The sequence below is a fragment of the Oenanthe melanoleuca genome, chromosome 28, assembly GCF_029582105.1.
Source record: "Oenanthe melanoleuca isolate GR-GAL-2019-014 chromosome 28, OMel1.0, whole genome shotgun sequence".
In the NCBI taxonomy this organism is placed as follows: Eukaryota; Metazoa; Chordata; class Aves; order Passeriformes; family Muscicapidae; genus Oenanthe; species Oenanthe melanoleuca.
The window spans coordinates 5,514,851-5,536,692 of NC_079361.1; the positions used below are offsets into that span (position 1 = coordinate 5,514,851).

A 21,842-nucleotide genomic window follows, 5' to 3' on the forward strand; every position below is an offset into this window, starting at 1 on the left:
TGAAATATTTAAATCACGAGGCCACAGCTGTGTTCAAATAAAATCACTCAGATCATAAAGTTGCCGTCTGTTTTCTTGAGAAGAGCAGAGCACGTGACTGAAATGTGTGCATTTATCCCTTCATACTCTAGAGTCTATAAAATGAGATGCAAACTGCCTCCCCCCGGGCTCCACAGGAGGGCAAACGGGCTGGGGAGAAATCTCCAGGCTCTTTTAGGGGTCAAAAGACAAAAGGAAACTTCTCCCCTGCCTGCCTGGCGTGGCCAGCAGTATAGAAATAAAAGGCACTGAGCAAGCTCATGTGATGCAATCAAGCATTTGTTTCCATGCTGGAGGTAAATACAATTTGCTGGAGCTGTTTACGTCCCACCCAATGCTGTGTGTACAAAGCACTGCATTTATAAATACCCAAATCTATATTTAGAGGTCAGAGTCTTCTTTGCAATGTTACAGCTAAAGGTTATCAAGCAAGTCCCACTGGAGGAACTGGCACTGGGGGATGTGCCTTCCATCTGAGAAAGGTAAAACCCAAACTTTGCTCCAGGCTAAAATATAAATGCTCACTCTGCCCTGACTTCCTTCCTCCCCTCACCTCCGCTCGATATCTGAAGAGTTTGCAAAGTCAATTCTGAAGGTACAGCTAAAAACATCCAGGGCTTTTAAGAACACTTTATTGATGCAAGTTCATTTCCTAAAATAAAAGCCCCTAATAAACCTTAATGTCACGTATACATTTAAATGGGTGCAGGCTGCATGATGAGAGCTCAGCCGAGGAGAAAAACAAGGTTCTATTTCGGTCCTGAAGAAAGGGATGGTGCTCCAAAAACCACGGAGTGTGGAGCCATTGCTCAGCATCCCTTTTTGGGGTGTTGCCCCAGTGTGGGGAGCTGGGGAGCTGAGCTGTCCATGAGTGGGGCTTTTCCTGAGCTCCTGCCATTCCCAGCTGCCTACCAGGGACTCATCCTTAGGCACAAGGAGCCAAACAAAAATCCAAACAAAACCCACCAACAAAAAATCCAAACAAAAACCACCCAACCCATTCCATTTCACTACTCACTTGGAAAATGGGTGAGAATCAGAGCTAAATTGTTGATTTGAAAACTGCCCGAGTGCTGAGCTGCAGATTTGATTCCTCCCCCCTCTTTCCTCTCCACCTCTGCACCCCCAGTCACTGCAGCACTCGTCTCCAGCCCACGCTGAGCACTGAGCAGCACTCTCCCTTTGGGGAGGAGAGAGCCAGAGCCAGCACTGGAGAGAACTGGAGAGAACTGGGGAGAACTGGAGAGAGCCAGAGCCAGAACTGGAGAGAACTGGGGAGAGCCAGAGCCAGCACTGGAGAGAACTGGAGAGAACTGGAGAGAACTGGAGAGAGCCAGAGCCAGCACTGGAGAGAACTGGGGAGAACTGGAGAGAACTGGAGAGAACTGGAGAGAACTGGAGAGAGCCAGTCCCAGTACAGGCACTGGAGAGAGAATGGGAGAGAACTGGAGAGAACTGGAGAGAACTGGAGAGAGCCAGAGCCAGCACTGGAGAGAGAATGGGAGAGAACTGGAGAGAGCCAGAGCCAGCACTGGAGAGAACTGGAGAGAACTGGAGAGAGCCAGAGCCAGCACTGGAGAGAGAATGGGAGAGAATGGGAGAGAATGGGAGAGAACTGGAGAGAGCCAGAGCCAGCACTGGAGAGAGAATGGGAAAGAACTGGAGAGAACTGCAGAGAACTGGAGAGAGCCAGAGGCAGCACTGGCATAGTGCTGGTGATGCAGGATGTTGGTGACCCAGGGTGCTGATGACCCAAGGTGCTGGTGATCCAAGATTTTGGTGACCAATGTTTTGGTGACCAAGGTGTTGGTGACCCAAGGTGTTGGTGCTCCAGGGTCCTGGTGACCCAAAGCCTGAGCCCACCCCCCGTGCTGCCTGGACTGCCTCAGCTGTGCTGTGCCAGCCCAGCTCCAAGGCCCACAGGTGGGAGCTCAGCCTCCAGCTCTGCACAGTGGGAGCCCCCACAGCAGGGACAAGGTGCCAGCTGAAACCCTCCCAGCCCACCTGTGTGCTTCCCCTCACATGCCAAGGCTGCAGGACCATGGCTTTCAATAAATAAATACAAATCAAAGAAACACATTTTCCAGACAACACACTGACAGTCCAGGGATTTTATATCACTTCACCAGCCCTCCCTGATAGCTGAGAACGAGTCAGGTTTGGAAAGGCTCAGTCTGAGCTCCATCAGTCCAGTGGTCACAGAGATCATTTTCCCCCCTTTCTCCGCTTGCAAAGTAGAAAAACCCTTTTTTTTTTGTTCAGTATCAAAATAGAAATGGAAAAATCTGGAGCTTAAAAGAATTTTCCTACTACAAGAGGCTTCCTGCGGGGTCTGAGTCTCCAGAGGGAAGGTTGAAAAGACCAGAGGCTGCTGTGTACCTGTGATCCTGCTCCACAGCTTAATGGAAAGCCATCAAGTCAAACCGAAGCTTTCACTTCTGCCCCCGCCCACACACTTCCCAAAAGCACCAAGTGCCACTCAGGAGAGCTGTGGGAACAAGAGAGATCCTTCCTGCATCCCCTGGGTGCAGGAACAGAGAGAGATCCTTCCTGCATCCCCTGGGCTGTAGGAACAGAGAGATCCCTGCTGCATCCCCTGGGTGCAGAGACAGAGAGAGAGATCCCTGACACACCTGGGGCAGAACTGAGGATCCCTGACACAGCAGGGGCAGGAACTGAGGCTCCCTGACACACCAGGGGCAGGAATTGAGGGTCCCTGACACACCAGGGGCAGAACTGAGGATCCTTGACACACCAGGGACAGGAACTGAGGATCCCTGACACACCAGGGGCAGGAACTGAGGATCCCTGACACACCTGGGGCAGAACTGAGGCTCCCTGACACACCAGGGGCAGAACTGAGGCTCCCTGACACAGCAGGGGCAGGAATTGAGGATCCCTGACACAGCAGGGGCAGGAATTGAGGCTCCCTGACACACCAGGGGCAGGAACTGAGGCTCCCTGACACACCTGGGGCAGAACTGAGGCTCCCTGACACACCAGGGGCAGAACTGAGGCTCCCTGACACAGCAGGGGCAGGAATTGAGGATCCCTGACACAGCAGGGACAGGAATTCAGGATCCCTGACACAGCAGGGGCAGCAGCAGTTTCTCCACAGCAGCCCAGAGCTGCTGCTCTGCCTGGGCTCCACCTGCCAGCTTTGGGGGGTCCAAGGCACAAAGCAGCACCCACAGGGATGGGGACACGTCCCCTTGCACTCTCTCCTTTGGCTGGCCCCACAGGAGCAGAGGATGGTCCTTGAGCTGATGCTGATGGTGTGTGGGACTCTGTCCCGTCCCCCAGGCTGTCCCTGGGGGTGCAGAGCTGCCTCTGCATCCTCCTGACCCCCATTCCAGCTCTGTCCCCTCACTCCAGCCCCACAGCAGGGACCTGGTGCTGAGAGCAGGTGCCAAACCTCAGCCAGCTCACCTGTGTGCTCCACACCCTCGCCTGCTGCTGCCCCTGGAGAGCAGCTCGACAAAGGGCTGCAAGAAAGACAAACCCTCTTGTTCTCCATCTGGCCTCAGAGCGGAGCAGCAGGAGCCTGCTGAAAGGGCCCCTCGCCCACAATCCACCGAGACAAAGAAAGGCAGCTACAAAACACGCCTTTTAGAAGGATTGTTCCCGTTTTTGGAGACCTGGTGCCCGCTGGCACCTCTGTGGCAGCCCACGAGGCACACAGAGCTGCAGCCCCCACCCCTGGTGACTAACTCTCGTTACCGCGGCCGGGGCAGGAGCAGCTCTGCCCCCCGGAGCTGCGGGGCTGGGCTGAGCAGGGCACGGCAGGAGCGGAATTGCTGCCTCTGGGCTGCTTGATGGGGCTCCTGCGCCCAGCACAGCGTCCTTCTGCTCATCGACCTTCCGCAAACGGCCCCGTGCAGCTGAGCCCCACATCCCCACAGAGCTGAGCCCCACATTGCCACGGAGCTGAAACCCACATCCCCACAGACCTGAGCCCCACATCCCCATGGAGCTGAGCCCCACATTGCCATGGAGCTGAAACCCACATCCCCACAGAGCTGAGCCCCACATCCCCACGGAGCTGAGCCCCTCATTGCCACGGAGCTGAGCCCCACATCCCCATGGAGCTGAGCCCCACATCCCCATGGAGCTGAGCCCCACATTGCCATGGAGCTGAACCCCACATTGTCATAGAGCTGAGCCCCACATTGCCATGGAGCTGAGCCCCTCATTGCCATGGAGCTGAACCCCACATCCCCATGGAGCTGAGCCCCACATTGCCATGGAGCTGAACCCCACATTGTCATAGAGCTGAGCCCCACATCCCCATGGAGCTGAGCCCCACATTGCCATGGAGCTGAACCCCACATTGCCATGGAGCTGAACCCCACATTGCCACGGAGCTGAACCCCACATTCCCAGGGAGCTGAACCCCACATTGTCATAGAGCTGAGCCCCATATTGCCACGGAGCTGAGCCCCACATTGCCATGGAGCTGAGCCCCTCATTGCCATGGAGCTGAACCCCACATTCCCAGGGAGCTGAGCCCCACATTGCCATGGAGCTGAACCCCACATCCCCACACAGCTGAGCCCCACATTACCAAGGACCTGAACCCCATATCCCCACGGAGCTGAACCCCACATCCCCACAGAGCTGAGCCCCACATCCCCACAGAGCTTGGGGCTGATGTGTGCCAGGACTGGACTTTGAGCATCCCTGAACATCCCTTCCAAGGCAGGACATTCCACGAGTCTGTGCAAGAGAGCAAACTGGAGCACACTGGAGAGGAGGGAGGTGCTCAGAGCCAGAGCAAGGACGTGAAGATGGGATGGAGGAGATAAAGCAGAGAGCAGATGAAAACAGGAGAGAGCAGCCAAATTTGAGACAGATGGAGAGTGGGGACGCGCTGTTTGGAACGGGGCCGTGCTGGGGAGCGGGGGAGCTGAGGCAGGGCTGCAGGCAAGGAGGAGAGCTCCAGAATTTACATTTTTCTTCAGGACAAGTGAGAAAGCTGCAAACTGGGAGAAGGACTGGGGAGGAGTCTCTATGGAGACACTCCACAGGATTGAGGACACCTCTTGGAGAGGTCCTGCAGAGACTCTGGACGCCCAGAAATCCAGGGTTTCACTGACAGATTTTTGCACTTTTTCTTTCTGAGAGCTGTTTCTCAGTGCCTCACAAATAAAATTAAAATGAGGGTTTTCTGACAGAACAAACAAACAGGGAGTGAATTATATTCCATTTCCCTGTCAATAACTTCTCCCCAACCCAGTCGTCTTATCATCATAAAAAGTCCATTAAGCAGTAATTGGGGAGGCAGGAGGAGGCAGGGCTGGGCTGGGGAGCAGGAGCAGCCCGCTCCCCAACTGGCCTTTTCTGGGAAGGCAGACAGGATAATTATAGGCTTCAGATGGAGACTTCCTCCGACTGTCAGCAGCTCTTGGCTCCCTTCAGGGAGATGGGACTGGCAAGGTTGGGCAGAGCAGGGTAAAAAAAGATCAAGGATGTTTTTTTAGGAGTGAAACACTTCCACCTGGCTACTCCCCTGCTGCTGAGCCACCAAAGCCTTACCTGACTCAGAGAAGCTGGGCCACCACAGGATGCAGCCTGTTCCCCTGTGGGCATGGGGAATGGCACCTGCAGGATCACCAGGAGGAAGGATGGCACCAGCCCGGGGGTTAGCACACACAGGAAATGGTGAGGAAGATGAAGAACTCGTGGAATGCACCTTTAGTGCACGGGATGTCCCACAGCCCCTGTGCCAGCTGCCCCCTCTGCCCTTGGCCAGGATGAGGCAGCAGTTCTCATTCACAGCTGTACCTTGGTAATTTGGGGATCTGGCACATCCTTCAAGCTGCTGTGTGCAGTGCTCTGGGACCTAGACCCTTTGGAAGGGAGGAACGAGCCTGCAGCACCGAGGCAGGAGGAGACTCAGGCTACCAAAAACCTGCTCCTAGCTCCACATCCAAGGTGAGAAGCAGCTCATTATCCTGCCTGCTGGAGGGGAAGCACAATCCTTCCTTCTGGTCTGTTTGAACTGCTGCTTTTCAGGGATGGGGCTGCTCCTTATCACATGGGAGCAGCAGCTGGGATGAAGCCATCCCATTCCCACAGGACCCTCCAGGCTCCCCCTGCACATCCCTGTGCAGGGAAGGATCCACCTCTCTCCCTGGCAGGAAGGATGAGCCCCAGCTCCAGTGACTGGCACTCGACACAGCCCAGCAGAGCATTCTCCCAGCCATGGTTTATGCTGTGATTTAGGGTCAGGGCACGTGTAGTGGCACACACAGGATGGGACAGGCTGTGTGGCCATTCCACAAAGGCTCAGCCTCCCCACTCCCCTCCCTCACCCATCCTGGTGGGCAGCAGGGCAGGGCCCAACTGCTGCTCTCCCCTGGTACCCTCCAACCCCAGGGCCAGGCAGTGCCTTGGTGGGAATGCAGGAATTCACCTCCTGGCTCTACAGGAGAAGGTTTCTGCTTGTGTGAAGGAGATGGGCAGTGCTGTGATGGAGGCTGGCAGCCCAGGATCAGGAAGGGGCCAGCAGGACCCCGGGGCACACGATGCCTCCCAGAATCTCATCCAGATCTGTCCACAAGCCCCATAACAAGGCATAACAACCCAGAGCAGGGGCAGAGACCCAAGGAGCTGTCCTGGCAACTTAATGAGGGCCCCTTGTCCATCACTGACAGCAATCCCAGGTTGTTTGCAAGCAGCAGCTGGAGGCAGGAGCTCTTCCTGCCCCTGCCACATTGCTCAGACAGCTTCTCCTCCAGCCATGTCATCGATATTGGCATCCTGGAGCAGCCTGATCCACCACCCACCTAGAAAAGACACAGCTAAAAAGGATTTGGCTCTTTGCTGAACTTCCACTGCTCTGTTTGAGTCACTGAAGAAGCAGAGTCCACAGGGGATACCAGAACATGGAAAAATATTTCCTACGGGACGAGGCTGCAAGAAGCAAAAGCTTAACGAGCCCAGCCCCAGCTGCCAGGGGGCAATGCCAACCTAATCCAGCCCAGCCCTGGTCCTGAGCCTCTGCAAAGTGACAGCAGAGTCAGCAGCAGGGGGAAAACCAACTGCTGCAAGCTCCTGCAGCTCAGGGTCCTGGGGGGCCAGGATGGGGTCAGGGAGAGCTGCTCCAAACCTGCTCAGGGACACCCAGGGCTCTGCACACACAGGGAAAGGGATCCTGCCCTGCCCCAGCAGCTCAGCATGACCCCAGCCAAGATCTGACACGGGCACGTGGGGATCTGCTGGGGATGAAAGGCACAGCAGGAAAATGAGAGATGTCTGATAGAGCCCTGCTCTCTTATCTGTAAATAAAAGCTGGATTACTTCCACTCACTGCTTCTCTCCTTCAGGCAAGAGGAGGAGGCTCTTGGTCTACAGGAACAGGGCAAGGTGCAATTCCTAGAGCCCAGGATTGGGGTGTTTTTAAAGGATCCTTACACCATTGCTATCTGACTTCTGGTGAGACACTCCAGCCCACGCTCTCCATGGAACAAAAGGAGATTCTGGATAGACAAGCTTGAAACACCTGGGTGTAAACAGTAAATTATAATGATGTTATGAGCCTGCACTGCTTATTGAAACTGGGATGTGGAGGGAGCTCGAGACAGGAGATCTCAAAAACGAGAAACCAAGACCTAATAAAGCCATGACTAATGGATGAGCACAACCTCCAGCAGAGAAAAACTTCGACTCTTACCACACAAGTCATGGCAATTTCTGACTCTGAACCACACTGCTCATCATTCAGATTTGTAGTGGGAACATCAACACAAAAGAATCAAAAAAAGGAGACTTCAGCAACAGTGCTGAGAACTGACAGCAGTGGGAATGAGAAGGATTCAGCTTTGGGACAGCTAGAGACTCAGTGAGCCAGAACACAGTGCAGGATGTGAATGAGAGAGAAAGGAAACATGGAAAAGCAGCAGCCACGCCTTGAATTTGTCTGTCAAAGGCAGTAATTGAGGAGGGTGAGCTTTTCTGGAGTAGGACAGCACCTGCTCATGTCTGACACTGCCAAGGGATGGCTTTGTACCAGGAGCTTGTCCTGCAGCCCTTCCAGGAGCCCTGCCCTGCATCCCTCTCCCTTTCATTGCCTCAAGTGGCAGCTGCTGGAAGGAATCACAAGCAGCAGATCTTAGAAGAAAAGGGATGTATCATAGCACTCATACAGAAAAAACCACACAAACCCCCTCAAAACCAAGCAGGTCCTCCCCAAAAAGACAGGCAAAGGAAAATGCAGCTGGAGGATCCTCCTGGCTCCCTGGGAGATCACTGGAGCCAGTCCCAAGGTGATCTGTAAGAACTGAACAGAAAAAAACCTTACACCACCTTTTCAGAAATTCATCCAAACAAATCAAAGTCCAGGCTAAAGATCTGTAAGTGTTGGCACTCTGAGCAGCACACTCAGACTAATTTATGAATAAATCCATGGATTCCAATGGAGGTGAGGGAGGATGAGGACACAGTCAAATTAATTTGACTTTATTAATTAAGAAAACCACCAAGTTTCATCACCCCACCACTCTTTAGAGGTTGTGTGAGAGTGGGGGGAGCTATGCTCATTAATTATGCAGAAAATGCAAAACTATCATCCTCTGAATGAGTTTGAAATAAGGAGAAACCCTTTCAGAATGGGGAGAAATTACTCCCCAAGGCAGCTGAGATTTCTCCAGCAACTTCAAAGGACAATAAATTATTCAAATCACTCGCGCCACTCGCACGCTCTCTCACTCTCTCCCCTTCTCAATTTTATGCTCCTGAGTCAATTAAAGATTTGGAGGACTCAGAGAAACTTTGTGGAATGCTAAACCAGTTGCAGCTCCTTCTATTTATTTTTTTCCTCTTTAAAGCTTTGCTTTTCCTCTCGGCCTCAGAAGGAAGCAGCGACCACTCGGTGCCTGGCAGATGAAACGAGCGGCGCCGGGTTCCAGCACGTTTCATGTCTGCAGGCACAGCACAGGACAGGCTCAGGCTGTGAGAGCCCAGAGTCCCTCCTGTCAATGCTCTGAATCATTCATCCCAGCATCCCCCTTCAAAGCCAAGGCAGCAGACATCCAAAATGTATTTATTTATATGTTCTCTCCTGGCCCTCCTCAGGTCTGGGTGAGCTGTGAGCGCTGCCACATCCTCAGCTCTGCTGTCCTGGGGTTTGCAGGGGGAGAGCCTGGGCTGGGGCAACCAAAACAGGGGTGCTAGCCAAACCAGGAGTGCTCACCAAACCAAGAGTGCTAGCCAAACCAGGCTGGGGCAACCAAACCAGGGCTGCTGACCAAACCAGGAGTGTAACCAAACCAGGAGTGTTAACCAAACCAGGATTGCTAGCCAAACCAGGAGTACTAACCAAACCAGGGTGGGATAACCAAACCAGGAGTGCTAACCAAACCAGGAGTGATAACTAAACCAGTAGTGTTAACCAAACCAGAACTGCTAACCAAGCCAGGCTGGGGTAACCAAACCAGGAGTGATAACCAAACCAGGAGTGCTAACCAAACCAGGAGTACTAACCAAACCAGGAGTACTAACCAAACCAGGAGTGTTAACCAAACCAGGAGTACTAACCAAACCAGGAGTGTTAACCAAACCAGGAGTGCTAACCAAACCAGGCTGGGGTAACCAAACCAGAACTGCTCAGACAACACCCCCCCAGGAGAAGCCCCTGCTCAAAGCAGCAAATCCAGGCAAGGACAGGGAGGCTGGAAGGGGCAGGCACAGAGTGAGGTGCTCCTGAGCCCCTGGCCTGCAGCCCTGGCTGCCTCCTTGCACACAGCAGATGGTGGAAAACGTGATTATTTCCATGAACTTTAACAATCCCCCAAAAATGAACGGCAGCTGCAGTGCACGGCACATCACAGCTTCCTAAGGTGGGAGCTGGGACCAATTATGTTGCAAGAGAACATCCTTGACTGGAGGGGAAGAGTGGCACAGAGTAAATAAAACTGTTCTTGGAGCTGGTGCCTCAGAGGGCAGCTGGAGCCCAGATTCCATCCCACGCACGCAGGAACGACATTCCTCTGCTCGGCGTCCTTGAAAACCTCTCTGCTGCCTTCTAAGAATAATGCTGGGCTTGCCAGGCCACAGGCAGCAGGAATCCCTCATGATTCCCTTCAGTGGCCCACGAGATTTGTCCTGAGCTGGTCTTGAAATGACCACGAGCACAGACCCTGGCAGACAGAAAAATCCTGACGTGACCCAGGGCTGGGAGAGACCCTGGAATGATCCTGTCCTTCCTGGCAGCAAGGGCAAGAACTGTTGGTGTGGAAAGTCATAAAGAAGTCTTGGCTTCTTGGCAAAGCCTGACTCAGAGAACAGCCCCAGATTTGGCATCCAGGTAGGACAGACATTTCCTCCATCCCAATCCTCTGCAGGTGACATTTTCACACAATCCACTTGTTTACACAACAAACAGATGCTCTTTTCCCCTAACTTAACCATCTAATGAAGCTGAGCAGAAAGAGCCTCTGGCAGGGAAAAGATCCTTCACCAGGAGACACCCATGGCTGGGACCCAAACTCCGTGGCTGCTGCTGTCCCCAGGGGCTCCTCAGCAGAGATAATTGAAGGAGCATCCTCAGTGTGGGGCACAGCTGAGACTGGGAAGTGACAGCCCGCCCTGCCCCCAGGATGCTCTTTCAGCACATGATTTATTTCCTTCTGGGTCCTAGGGAAGACACAAACTTTCCAATTTGAGTTATCTTAAGAAAGAAAAAGAAAAGAAAAAACAAAAAGAAAAGAGATGCATCACTTGAAGCAGTCAGGCAAGGTTTAATTTAATCAGGCACTTAAACAAGGTGACACAGAAGCTTAATTCAGTGTCCTTGAGTGAGACAACAAGGAGCCCAGAAGCCTCAGCAAGATCTCAGCTGGCAGACGGGGAAGGCAGTGAAGGAAAGGGCAGAGCAGCAGCAAGGACAGGGAGGTGTCCCCTGGCTACAGAGGCACCTGGTGCACAGGGACAGGAGCAGCAGCTGGGTGTGGGCAGGGGAGCAGTGATAGCTACCTGTGCAGGATTCAGGGATCTCTGCCTGTGCAGGATTCAGGGATCTCTGCCTGTTCAGGATCCACTGACCTCTGCCTGTTCAGGATTCAGGGATCTCTGCCTGTGCAGGATTCACTGATCTCTGCCTGTGCAGGATTCAGGGATCTCTGCCTGTGCAGGATTCACTGATCTCTGCCTGTGCAGGATTCAGGGATCTCTGCCTGTGCAGGATTCAGGGATCTCTGCCTGTTCAGGATTCAGGGATCTCTGCCTGTGCAGGATTCACTGATCTCTGCCTGTGCAGGATTCAGGGATCTCTGCCTGTGCAGGATTCACTGATCTCTGCCTGTGCAGGATTCAGGGATCTCAGCCTGTGCAGGATTCAGGGATCTCTGCCTGTGCAGGATTCAGGGATCTCTGCCTGTGCAGGATTCAGGGATCTCGGCCTGTGCAGGATTCAGGGATCTTGGCCTGTTCAGGATTCAGGGATCTCTGCCTGTGCAGGATCCACTGACCTCTGCCTGTTCAGGATTCAGGGATCTCTGCCTGTGCAGGATTCAGGGATCTCTGCCTGTTCAGGATTCACAGATCTCTACCTGTGCAGGCCTCTTCCCTGTCCTGGGCAGGGCTCCCACCTCAAACACTCCCAGCTGGAGCAGCTTTCCCCCACCATGGAGACATTTCCTTCCCACTGACATGGACCTGACGTGTCCATCAAGAGCTGAGATGGAGCCTCCTCAATGTTTATTGCCCTCTCACCTGACAGACAGACATCTCACCTGACAGACAGATATCTCACCTGACAGACAGACATCTCACCTGACAGACAGACATCTCACCTGTCTTGGCCAGCAGCAGCTCAAAGCCTGGCCCTGCAGAGCTGAAAGCTGAGCCTGCAGGGGCTCATGCTGGGGATGAGAGCAAGGCAGGGACTGTTCAAGAGGGGAAGCAGGTGCACCTGTGAGGGCTGGGCCTGGATCTCAGGAGCTGCCAGCAGCTCCTGCCCTGTGCAGGGCACACACCTTAAACCAGCCCCAACACAGCCTGAACACGGACCTGGAGGAGCTGCTCTCCCATCCCATCCCACGTTTCCTGCCATGATCCCACGTGCTGCAAGCCTGGCTGGGGCTCTGCTGGCCCCAGGGATGCTCACCAGCCCCCTCCCATGCACCTCCCATGAGTTACTGTGTTCTGCAAATTAATGATGGAGCACGGGCAATTAAAAGGGAAGGAAGCCAGGGTAATGCATCATAAAAGGGGCTTTATTCTTTTATTTTGTCAATTGCAATTTAGATTTAATTATTTATGGTAATACTTCAGAGTGTGCTAGTAAGGGTTCTATACCCTGATTTATAGAAGGAAGGAATTGTAAGTAATAAGTAATGTTCCCTGCCCTTAAATCTTTGCTGGGGTGGAGAGAGCCACGCACCAGCCCTCTGTGTATGCAAAGTGCCAATTAGCAAAGTGCTATTGTAAAGCACAAAGGTTTAATCAATGAGAAAAATCCACTTGAAAACAGCGAGCCTGCTGATTCCAGTCAGAGAAACAGCCACATTTCCATGCAGTAAATGGTTTTTATGGGCAGCTGAGGAGCCCTTGGAGCTGGGCTGGGGCTGCCTGGGGGCAGGGGAGGGCAGGAGCACCTGAGGGGTACCTGAGGGGGACCTGAGGGGGACCTGAGAGGGACCTGAGCACTGCCCAAAACAGCAGGGCAGGGGCAGGGGCAGGAACAGGGACAGGGGCAGGGACAGGAGCAAGAACAGGAACAGTTCCTGCCCACACGAGGCTGGATCTGTGCACAATGAGAGGTTTGGGGTGTTTTAGGATCACAGTGAGAGCTTTGGGGTGTTTTAGGGTCACAGTGGGAGTTTTGGGGCTCTTTAGGGTCACAGTGAGAGGTTTGGGGTTCTTTAGGGTCACAGTGAGAGGTTTGGGGTGCTCCCCACAGAGGGCTCATGGCTCAGGCTGGTGTGTGAACAGGAAGCAGCACCAGCAAGGCTTGGTGCTGTGCCCAGCTCCATCAGCAATTTGGGAACTATTCCTCTCCCTGGACTCTGTTTCCTCCCAGCTCCAAGGGCCACGTTTGGCTGTGCAGCTCCTGGGGAGCTCCCCCAACTTCCTGCAATGCCAATTCCTGGTACTCACAAACAGCAGAATCCTTAAGAAAAGGACAATACTTTCCATTTAATGACACACTGAAAATCATCATGGAATTTGCAATTTCCAGTTCCATGGCTGCCTTTGACCATATGGAAGAAACAAAGAACATGTCCATGTGCAACCAAAGAAAAAGAGAAAGAACATGTCTGTGTCACACCTTTCAATTATTGTTCTCCTCAGATTCCCAAGGAGGAACAGCAGGCAGAAAGTAGTGTGGTGCTTTGGGTTTTTAATTTAAATGGCAGTTTCCTTTAAATAGAATGCTCCTGCCACAGAAAGATTTAAATCACTGACTGAGATCAATTAGCCTCGGAAACAAGGGAAGTATTTTAATGGTCCTTTGATTGCAGAGGCCACAGCTCCCCCAGACTGTGCTGGGAGAGGAGCAGGGCCCAGCTCAGCCCAGGCTCTGCTGCACTGGGTCTGCTCCCTGCAGAGCCCTCCCAAAGGCAGAACCCCAGGGAAATCCCAAAGGCAGAACCCCAGGGTTCCCCCAAAGGCAGAATCCCAGGGAAATCCCAAAGGCAGAACCCCAGGGCTCCCCCAAAAGCAGAACCTCAGGGCTCCCCCCAATGCAGAACCCCAGGGCTCCCCATCCCCAGCCCTGTGCTCCCAGGGGCTGCAGGCCTGGGGTGAATTAGGGCAGGAAATGGGGTCAGCCCCTGGCCAGCACAGCCAGGTGGAAGCTGGCCAAGGGATTACAGGGATGTGGCAGAGCCAGGGCCAGCTGATGGCAGAGGACAGTGTCAGAGCAGGGACAGCCTCTCACAGCTCTGCAGGTGGCACCCAGAGCTGCTGCTGCCTGCCAGGCTCCTGGGGAGCAGCTGGGCCAAAATGGGATCTGGCAGGGCTCAGGAGCCCCTGCAAAGGAGGAACCCCCAGCTCAGTGCCCACTCCTCGTCCCCAGGCAGCCAGAACAGCCCCAAGGGCACAGGGCAGGGAGCTGCTGCCAAAGCAGAGACAGACAACAGCTGGCTCAACATCTGCACAGCAAGCAGGTGAGAGCAGCCCCGGCCCAGCAACCTGCAAGGCTCCTGCACGGGCATCTGTGAGCAGCCAGAGGGAAAAAGCACAAACCCTCTCAGTTCAGGATCCAAGGACACTGCAGAACCACAGCAGAGAGAAACTTGGCTGCAGCAGCAAGGAGTCTGCAGAGCAGGGACAGGTTTCAGCAGGGCTCAGGGCACAGCCCCTCCTGAGGACACAGCTCCCCAAAAGCAGTCAGACAGCACGAGGGATCTCTGCTGGAATTCTGAGCAATCCTCTCCCCAAAGATGAGGGACAGGCAGGTGTTTGTTCCTTCCCAGGAAAACGAAAAGCAGAGGAGAACTGAGGTCACACAGCCACCATCTGGAGATTCTGCTGTGGCCACTGCCAGCACTGAGCACAGGCCTGGCTGCACACCCAAACTCAGATGGACCCAAACTCCACAGGATTCAGCTGTCACTGGGCTGAGTCAGGGCTCTGCTGATCAGAGCTGCACAACACCTGAACTCTCCCTCCACGCCTGCAGAGCTGCAGTTCCTTTGCAAACTGATTTTAGCTGTTGTCACAGGAAACCAGCAGCAAGAACAAGACCCTGACTCAGATCCCCACTGATTCCCCACTCCTGACCCCACTGCACAAAGAGAATGCAGGTGCCCAGGGCCTACTGCCACAAGGCAACAGAGCCACCCTGAGCTCAGAGATCTGTGTTTGTCTGTCTGTCTGTCTGTCTGTCTGGACACCAGTGTCCATCTGAGGTGCAGACTGACCCACAGCCAACACTCCACCCCAGCACGAACCTCCTGGAGCCCAGCTCACTCACCAGGCTTATGAAACGAAAAATAATAAAAGAAAACATTATCTTTGTGCACGAGTGTTTGTCTCTGCAAATAGGATTTAGCATGGACCCAGCAAAACTCAGGAGAGAGGCAAGGGCAAGCACAGCCCCTCTTGCCTGCTGCAGAGAGGACAGGAAGAATTGTTCCAAAAACATCTCCAGCAAGAAAAGGTTGTGGATCTGTTCAATCCCTGCAGACTCATCATCACAATAAACCCCGATAAGGAACGATTACAGGGAGAGCTGTCAGGGCTCTGACCACACAGCCCTCTCACCAGCTTCAAGCAGCTTTGCTGGGGAGGAAAAAAACCTCATAATTCAATCAGCTTGGAAAAGTCTGCTCCCTACTGATCCCAAGAGATCAGCCCTCATGTCGAAGGAACATTACATTCAAGTCGCTGAAGATTTTCACTTTTTTTTTTCCCTTCCTTTTTTCATTTTTTAAAGCAGGAATTGAAAGGCAGCAAAGATAAAAACTGTGTTGAACTGGAGCTGGTTCACTCAGGGGAAGGAGAAACATAAGACTCTTTCTTGAAATGCTGTTTGGAACCCAGCCCCAGACAGGAACACGACAGGGCCAGCAGGCGTGACAGACCCTGGGAGGAGCAGGACACAAGGACAGGGCTGGGAGAAGGTGGGAGCTCCTCCCTTCCCTCCAGCTCCTTGCAGCCTGGGGGACAGCCCAAAACCCAAAACCCAAAACCCAAAACCCAAAACCCACAGCAGGCTGTGAGACCGGCTGCCTGTGCCCCCGAGGCGGGAGGGACAATGGGGAGGCACTGGGGGAGCTGGGAAATGAAACACTCCACCAGGAGCTGAGCAGAAAGGAAAAGAGTGAGAGAGGAGCAGGGACAGCAGTGACTCACTTTCAGCGAGGCAGTCCAGCAGCAGCACGGAGAGCAGCAGCAGCGAGAGCAGCCAGGACATCCCCGGGCTGGGAAGGATCCTCATCCTCCGCAAAGGCCTCGGCCCGGCCTGGAGGCTCCGCTCAGCGGGAACTGCGGCGACGGCCCGGCCTGGTCAGCACCTGAGGGACAGAGGGACACTCTGAGGGACAGAGGGACACTCTGAGGGACAGAGGGACACTGAGGGCACTGAGGGACAGAGGGACACACTGTGGGCACAGAGGGACACTGAGGGCACTGAGGGACACTGGGGGCACAGAGGGACACTGTGGAGCAGAGGGACACTGGGGCACTGAGGGACACTGAGGGCACAGAGGGACACTGTGGGGCAGAGGGACACTGGGGCACTGAGGGACACTGAGGGCACAGAGGGACACTCTGAGGGCACAGAGGGACACTGAGGGGCAGAGGGACACAGAGGGGCACAGAGGGACACTCTGAGGGCAAAGAGGGACAGAGGGACACACTGTGGGCACAGAGGGACACTCTGAGGGGCAGAGAGGGAGACTGAGGGCACTGAGGGCACAGAGGGACACTCTGAGGGCACAGAGGGACACTGAGGGCACAAAGGGACACTCTGAGTGGCAGGGCCTGGGCACAACCCGAGCACAGCCTGAGGGTGACAGCAGGGACACTGGGCACCTTCCCCAGGATGGCCCTGAGCACCTGCCCAGTGCCCGGGGCAGCCCCAGCCCTTGGGGGGAGCCCCAATCCTTGGGGGAAGCCCAAATCTGTGGGGAGAGCCCAAATCCATGGCAGAGCCCCAATCCATGGGGGAGCCCCAGTCCTTGGGGGGAGCCCAATCCATGGGGGGAGCCCCAATCCATGGGCACAGCTCAGCTCTATGGTTTAAGCCAAGTTCCACAGACAGAACCCAATTCCATTAGTTAAGTCCAACTCCACGGGTTAAGCCCAGCTCCATGGTTTAAGCCCAGCTCCAAGGGTTAAGCCCAGCTCCACGGTTTAAGCCCAGCTCCACAGTTTAAGCCCAGCTCCACGGTTTAAGCCCAGCTCCACGGTTTAAGCCCAGCTCCACGGGTTAAGCCCAGCTCCACAGTTTAAGCCCAGCTCCATGGTTTAAGCCCAGCTCCATGGGTTAAGCCCAGCTCCACGATGGTGTTTCAGTTCCCCACTCACAGCACACAGAGGAACCGAGTCTCTGAGCTCCACAAAACTGTTGGAGAGCTCCTGGAGCAGGGGCTGCCCCAGCTGGTCCTGCTGGACCGAGCCAGCCCAGCTGCACAGACTGGGAGGGGTTTATCCTGCCCAGCCTGCCCTGGCACAGCAGAGCAGCAGCTCAGCAGGGCTGTGGCAGGGACACCCAGCCCAGCCCAGCATGCTGCCCTCAGCCTGGCAGCACATTTCCATGGAGACACTCCTGCTCCAAAGGTGCTCCCCTGATCCCTGAGCATCCTGCCGTGGCACCAGGCAGATCTCAGCTCTCAGCCCTGAGTGCCAGCGCTGCCAGACCTTCCCCTGCCACACCGGGTTTGCCCCAGAAGGGCTGGAGTGAGCCAGAGCTGCAGGCACAGGCTCCTGCAAGGGTGGGCTGAGGCTCCCATCAGCAGACTCAGCTCGGGGATAATGGGCAGAGCCCAAGGACACCCAGATCTGACACATCCCTTCCTGCTATCCTTACTCCAATTAGAAATCAAACCCAGGGTTTATCACCTTTTGGAGGAAAGCCAGGTAGGAGATGTTGTGCAATGATCAAAGGCTTTGAAAGGACTAAGGGACAGTGAGGCTGTTTAAGCCTCTGGCACACATCGGGGTGGAGGCTGTCAGGACAGGCGGTGTGAAGGGGCATTTTAATCTTCTTCTGTCCCATTAACTCTCCAAGGCTGAACTGTGCAGAATTAAAAGAAAAGCCAGGATAAACAAGAAGTCCCCATATGTACTCAGCCCTAAAGAACAACTTTTCAGAGGGAAGCTTTGGGCTTGCATTTTGAGGATTAAAAGCCTCTGCTGTGTGCTCTGTGCTAGCCCAGACCCGCCATGCTTCAGTGCTGCTCACGAGAAACCAGCAGCAACACTGAAACAAAAAAGAGGAAAAATCTGAATCCTGTCACTGGGAATCTCTTCAAATGTTTGCTCTAGACACACTCAGAGGAACACAGAGAGGCTGCAGGCAGCCCCAGTGCAGATCACAGGGTTCCAGGGCACAGAGGACGGGCTGGGGTTTCTTTTGTTGCTGTCGGGGGCGAGCAGAGAGTGGGAACGTCGTGAGTAGCTGTGATGGGAACTGTTAATTAAACTGGGGCTGTGGCACCGGTGCCAGCACAGCAAATGGAGCTGTGCTGCAGCTCCTGGCTCTCCCTCCTTCCTCCTTCAGCCCCTGCTCCCACCAGCAAGGCTGGTGCTGGACACAGCAAAATCCACCCCACTATTTCAGGTGCCTGATTAAAATAAAATCCAACAAACCACGCTGGCTCAGCCACCATTTCAGGAGCTCTCATTTTTCTTTATCAGAGCAGTACATCCACCCCGCCAGTGCCAAAAGTGCCACCAAACATCTCCTGGAGCCTGGTGTGCTCCCAGATCCCCCCAGGATGGAGCTGAAGGCAGGGAACCAAATGTCAGGGAAATGTTCTGCCTCCTCCAGAGAGAGGAGCTTTTCATGGCTCATCATGATGGAGAAGGTCTGGTAGAGGGATCCAGCAACAGCTCCAAGATGGGAGGAGGAGATGCCAGAGGGTGACACTTCTGCTCCAGTGCTAATGCGCTTCCCCAGCCCTTGGCGGAGGCAGGAGGGGCTGGCAGAGATACAGGAGATGTCAGCTCCAATCCTGCAGCTCGTCCCTCACAGCTCTGCAGGGCTGTGCCCCACTCGGGCTTCTGGGGACAGCAGGGTGTGCCCCACCTGGCCACAGGCTGGGCAGGGTTTGCTCTGGGCTCTGTGCCCTGCTGGGGCTGGCAGGAGGAACAGGCTCATCCCCTGCACAGCTCCTGCTCATGGCAGAGCAGCCCTGCTGAAACACGCAGCTGAAACCCAGTGGGAATGGCTCTGATAGCAGCTCAGATCCCAAGGGCTGTGCCACCATCCCTGCCCTCCCCAGGCACAGCTCACCTGTCTGTGCTCACCTGTCTGTGCTCACCCTGCACCCCTGAGCCCTCCCAGGCACAGCTCACCTGTCTGTGCTCACCTGTCTGTGCTCACCCTGCACCCCTGAGCCCTCCCAGGGCACAGCTCACCTGTCTGTGCTCACCCTGCACCCCTGAGCCCTCCCAGGCACAGCTCACCTGTCTGTGCTCACCTGTCTGTGCTCACCTGTCTGTGCTCACCTGTCTGTGCTCATCCTGCACCCCTGAGCACTCAGCCAAGCTCCTGGCACCAGCCAAGCCAACAGAATGGCATTTTCCTGTGCTGTGCACAGACCTGCAAACCCCAACTAAATTCCCTGGCACAGGAGCCCCTGCAACACAAGCAAACCACCTAATGGAGCTCAATCCTTGCTAAAGAATGCAATTAAGTGAAGCCATGGCCCCCAGTGGGGTCAGATTTGTGCTAGATACGGTCACATTTCAGGAATAAGATTAATTCTTACAGTAAGAATTCATTCTTGTGTGCTGCCTAATCTCCAGCCCTAAGCAAGGCCATGTGCAGCCTGTAAGCACCAAGCACGGGGTCCTGGAGAGCATTACTCAAAATAATAAAAGTGAGAAGGGTTTGCAAGGAGCAGCTCCTGCAGCCAGGGCCAGGCCAGGCACCCAGGGCAGCGAGGCACAGAGGGTGAAATCCCTCCAGCACCTACATTGCTTAAGAGCTTAAGGGCCTGGGAGTCAAAGGGACTTACCCTAAGCTGCTAAGATGCTTTTGAAGATTTCCCCCCAGCAACTCCATTTCAGAGGGTGCTGGACACCTAACTCCCTTAAGCCACTTTGGGGATTGGGGATCCAGCAGGAGGGGCTGGGCTTTTCCAGAGGGAAAAGCTGCTAAAAGCAGAGTGTGCACAGGGACAGCCCCTGGGACGGGCCAGGGCTGTGCCAGGATTTTCACAGAAAGCTTTGGGGTCAAGGGACATTTGGGATCATGTTGTTCCAAGCTGTCAGTGGCAGGGATCCTTCCTCCAGACCAGAGTCCTGCCCAGCACGGCCTTGAGCACTCCCAGGGATGGGGAGTCCTCAGCCTCTCTCATCTTGCCATATGTTACTGGTTCTTAGCCCCCATGGAGCTGGTAATTGAAACATTTGCTCTGCATTTGAAAAAAATCCAGGAGGAGGAACCATGCACTCATTTCAGGTTCATTACAATATGACAACTTGGAAAAAAACAAAATCACAAGCGAAAAGCTCACTTGGGTTTCTTTTCTGTTTCACCTGCCTGTGAAAAGGAGAAGGGCCATTTTAAAGAAATTGCCTGCAAAAAGTTGCACTGGATCTAGGAGATGATTAAATATCTTCATTTTCGGCAGCTGCAGTGGGGAATTGCTCCCACCAGACCCATCAGTGGAAGAAAACACCTTGCAGGCACAGGCTGCACCAGGGCTCTTCCCCCATGAGCACCAGCTCAGGTTGTGCTGGTATTAACAGAGGTCACTGGGTCACTTCATTTCCTCCCAGCAACCTCTTTAAAGAGAGAAAGAAAAGCTTTTAGCACAACCACCAGCTCATTTGTCACCTCCCTGGGGAGGGCAGAGCTGAGGTTTGAATTCAGCACCCACAGCTCCAGCTTGCTGCTGCCCTTGGCAGACCCAGCCTGGGCAAGGCTGGGCTGAGCTCTGGACCCTGCACAGCCCAGGCCCTGGAATTACAGAATTACAGAATTACAGGATGGTTTGGGCTAGGAAGGACCCCAGAGATCTCCTCCACCCCCTGCCACTCACTGGATCAGGCACCCAGGGCTCCCTCCAGCTCCCAGGGATGGGCAGCCAAGCTGTGCAGATCTCAAAAGGTGCCTGATGCTGCCCAAAAAAAGGAGGTGATGGAGCATTTCCAAATCAGTGCCTTCCACCCCAAAGCTGCTGGGCACATTTCTCCTCTGGGCTGGACTGCAGCTCCCCAGGCCACTCCTAAAGGCAGCAGGGTTTGGCAAACACAACTGGAGCAGCAGCAGAGATCCTTCAGAGTGAAGCACGGCTGTTTATCTATCACAGAGTTACTCAGATCTTAAAAAAATATTTACAAGAAAGAGGCAGAGTATTATCTTCCACGGGGAAACAAACACAGATGGAGGGGAAAAAAAGAGCTTTGATCAGGACTGTCTCGGCCCTACTCGCTCTTTTCATCCCCAGATCTCCAAGTGCTTTAATATGACAGAATTATCCCTTCTTACAATGTGGGGAACCAGAGGAAACTGCACACGGAGACAGCTCGCTGTGTCTGCACACACACACACACACACACACACACAGACACAGCCTCTCTCTCTCTCTCTTTATCTCTTTTCCCTGTGGCATTTCTGGAGCTGTGTGAGGTGCCCAGCACAGTCCCCAAGCAACAGGCACAGGAGGATTTTGGGGCACAGCCCTGTGGCTGCCCCAGGGATGCTGCTCCCTGCCCGGGGCGATGGCACAGCGAGGGTTAATCCGCACACAAAGGGACAAAGGGACAAAGGGACGGGAGCGCCCCGGGCTGGGCTCCCATCGCCAGCAGGAATTAATTTATTAATTCCCTCCGTCAGTGCCCGCAGGGACAGCTGTGACAGGCAGGGATGTGCCAGGAGCGCCCAGCAGGTGCAGCCCAGCACGGGGGAGGAGGAGGAGGAGGAGGAAGCGCAGCTCCCTGGTCCCCCCACGCCCCGGGGGACCCCAAAACACCCCCACGCCGAGAGGCAGCACCAGCAGAGCCAGAGAGCCCAGGAGCATCTCCAGGAGCAGCACAGGGATGTGGCCTCTGCTCAGGATGCTCAGGGGAAGGATCCGACCCAGGACCACGCTCCCATCCCCCTGCCCTCGCTGCCACAAAACCCTCCCCATCCTCCAGCACTTCCCAGCAAACCGCGGCTCAGCCCATCACAGACCATC

The 21,842-nt window shown here is 54.6% G+C and overlaps 1 protein-coding gene across 11 annotated transcripts in view; it reads right to left on the reverse strand.

The window, feature by feature from the left end:
- PTPRS (protein tyrosine phosphatase receptor type S) overlaps positions 1-21,842 on the reverse strand; it is a 128,765-nt gene that overhangs the window by 79,051 nt on the left and 27,872 nt on the right. For 10 of the 11 annotated variants that reach the window (XM_056512355.1, XM_056512356.1, XM_056512354.1 and 7 more), the window contains exon 2: positions 15,841-16,001. In XM_056512355.1, the coding sequence (XP_056368330.1) occupies positions 15,841-15,925 (85 nt within the window). In that variant the 5' untranslated portion in view covers positions 15,926-16,001. Of the gene's footprint in view, positions 1-15,840; positions 16,002-17,550; positions 17,726-21,842 lie in introns of all 11 variants that reach the window. The other variant, XM_056512346.1, reaches the window with a different exon arrangement.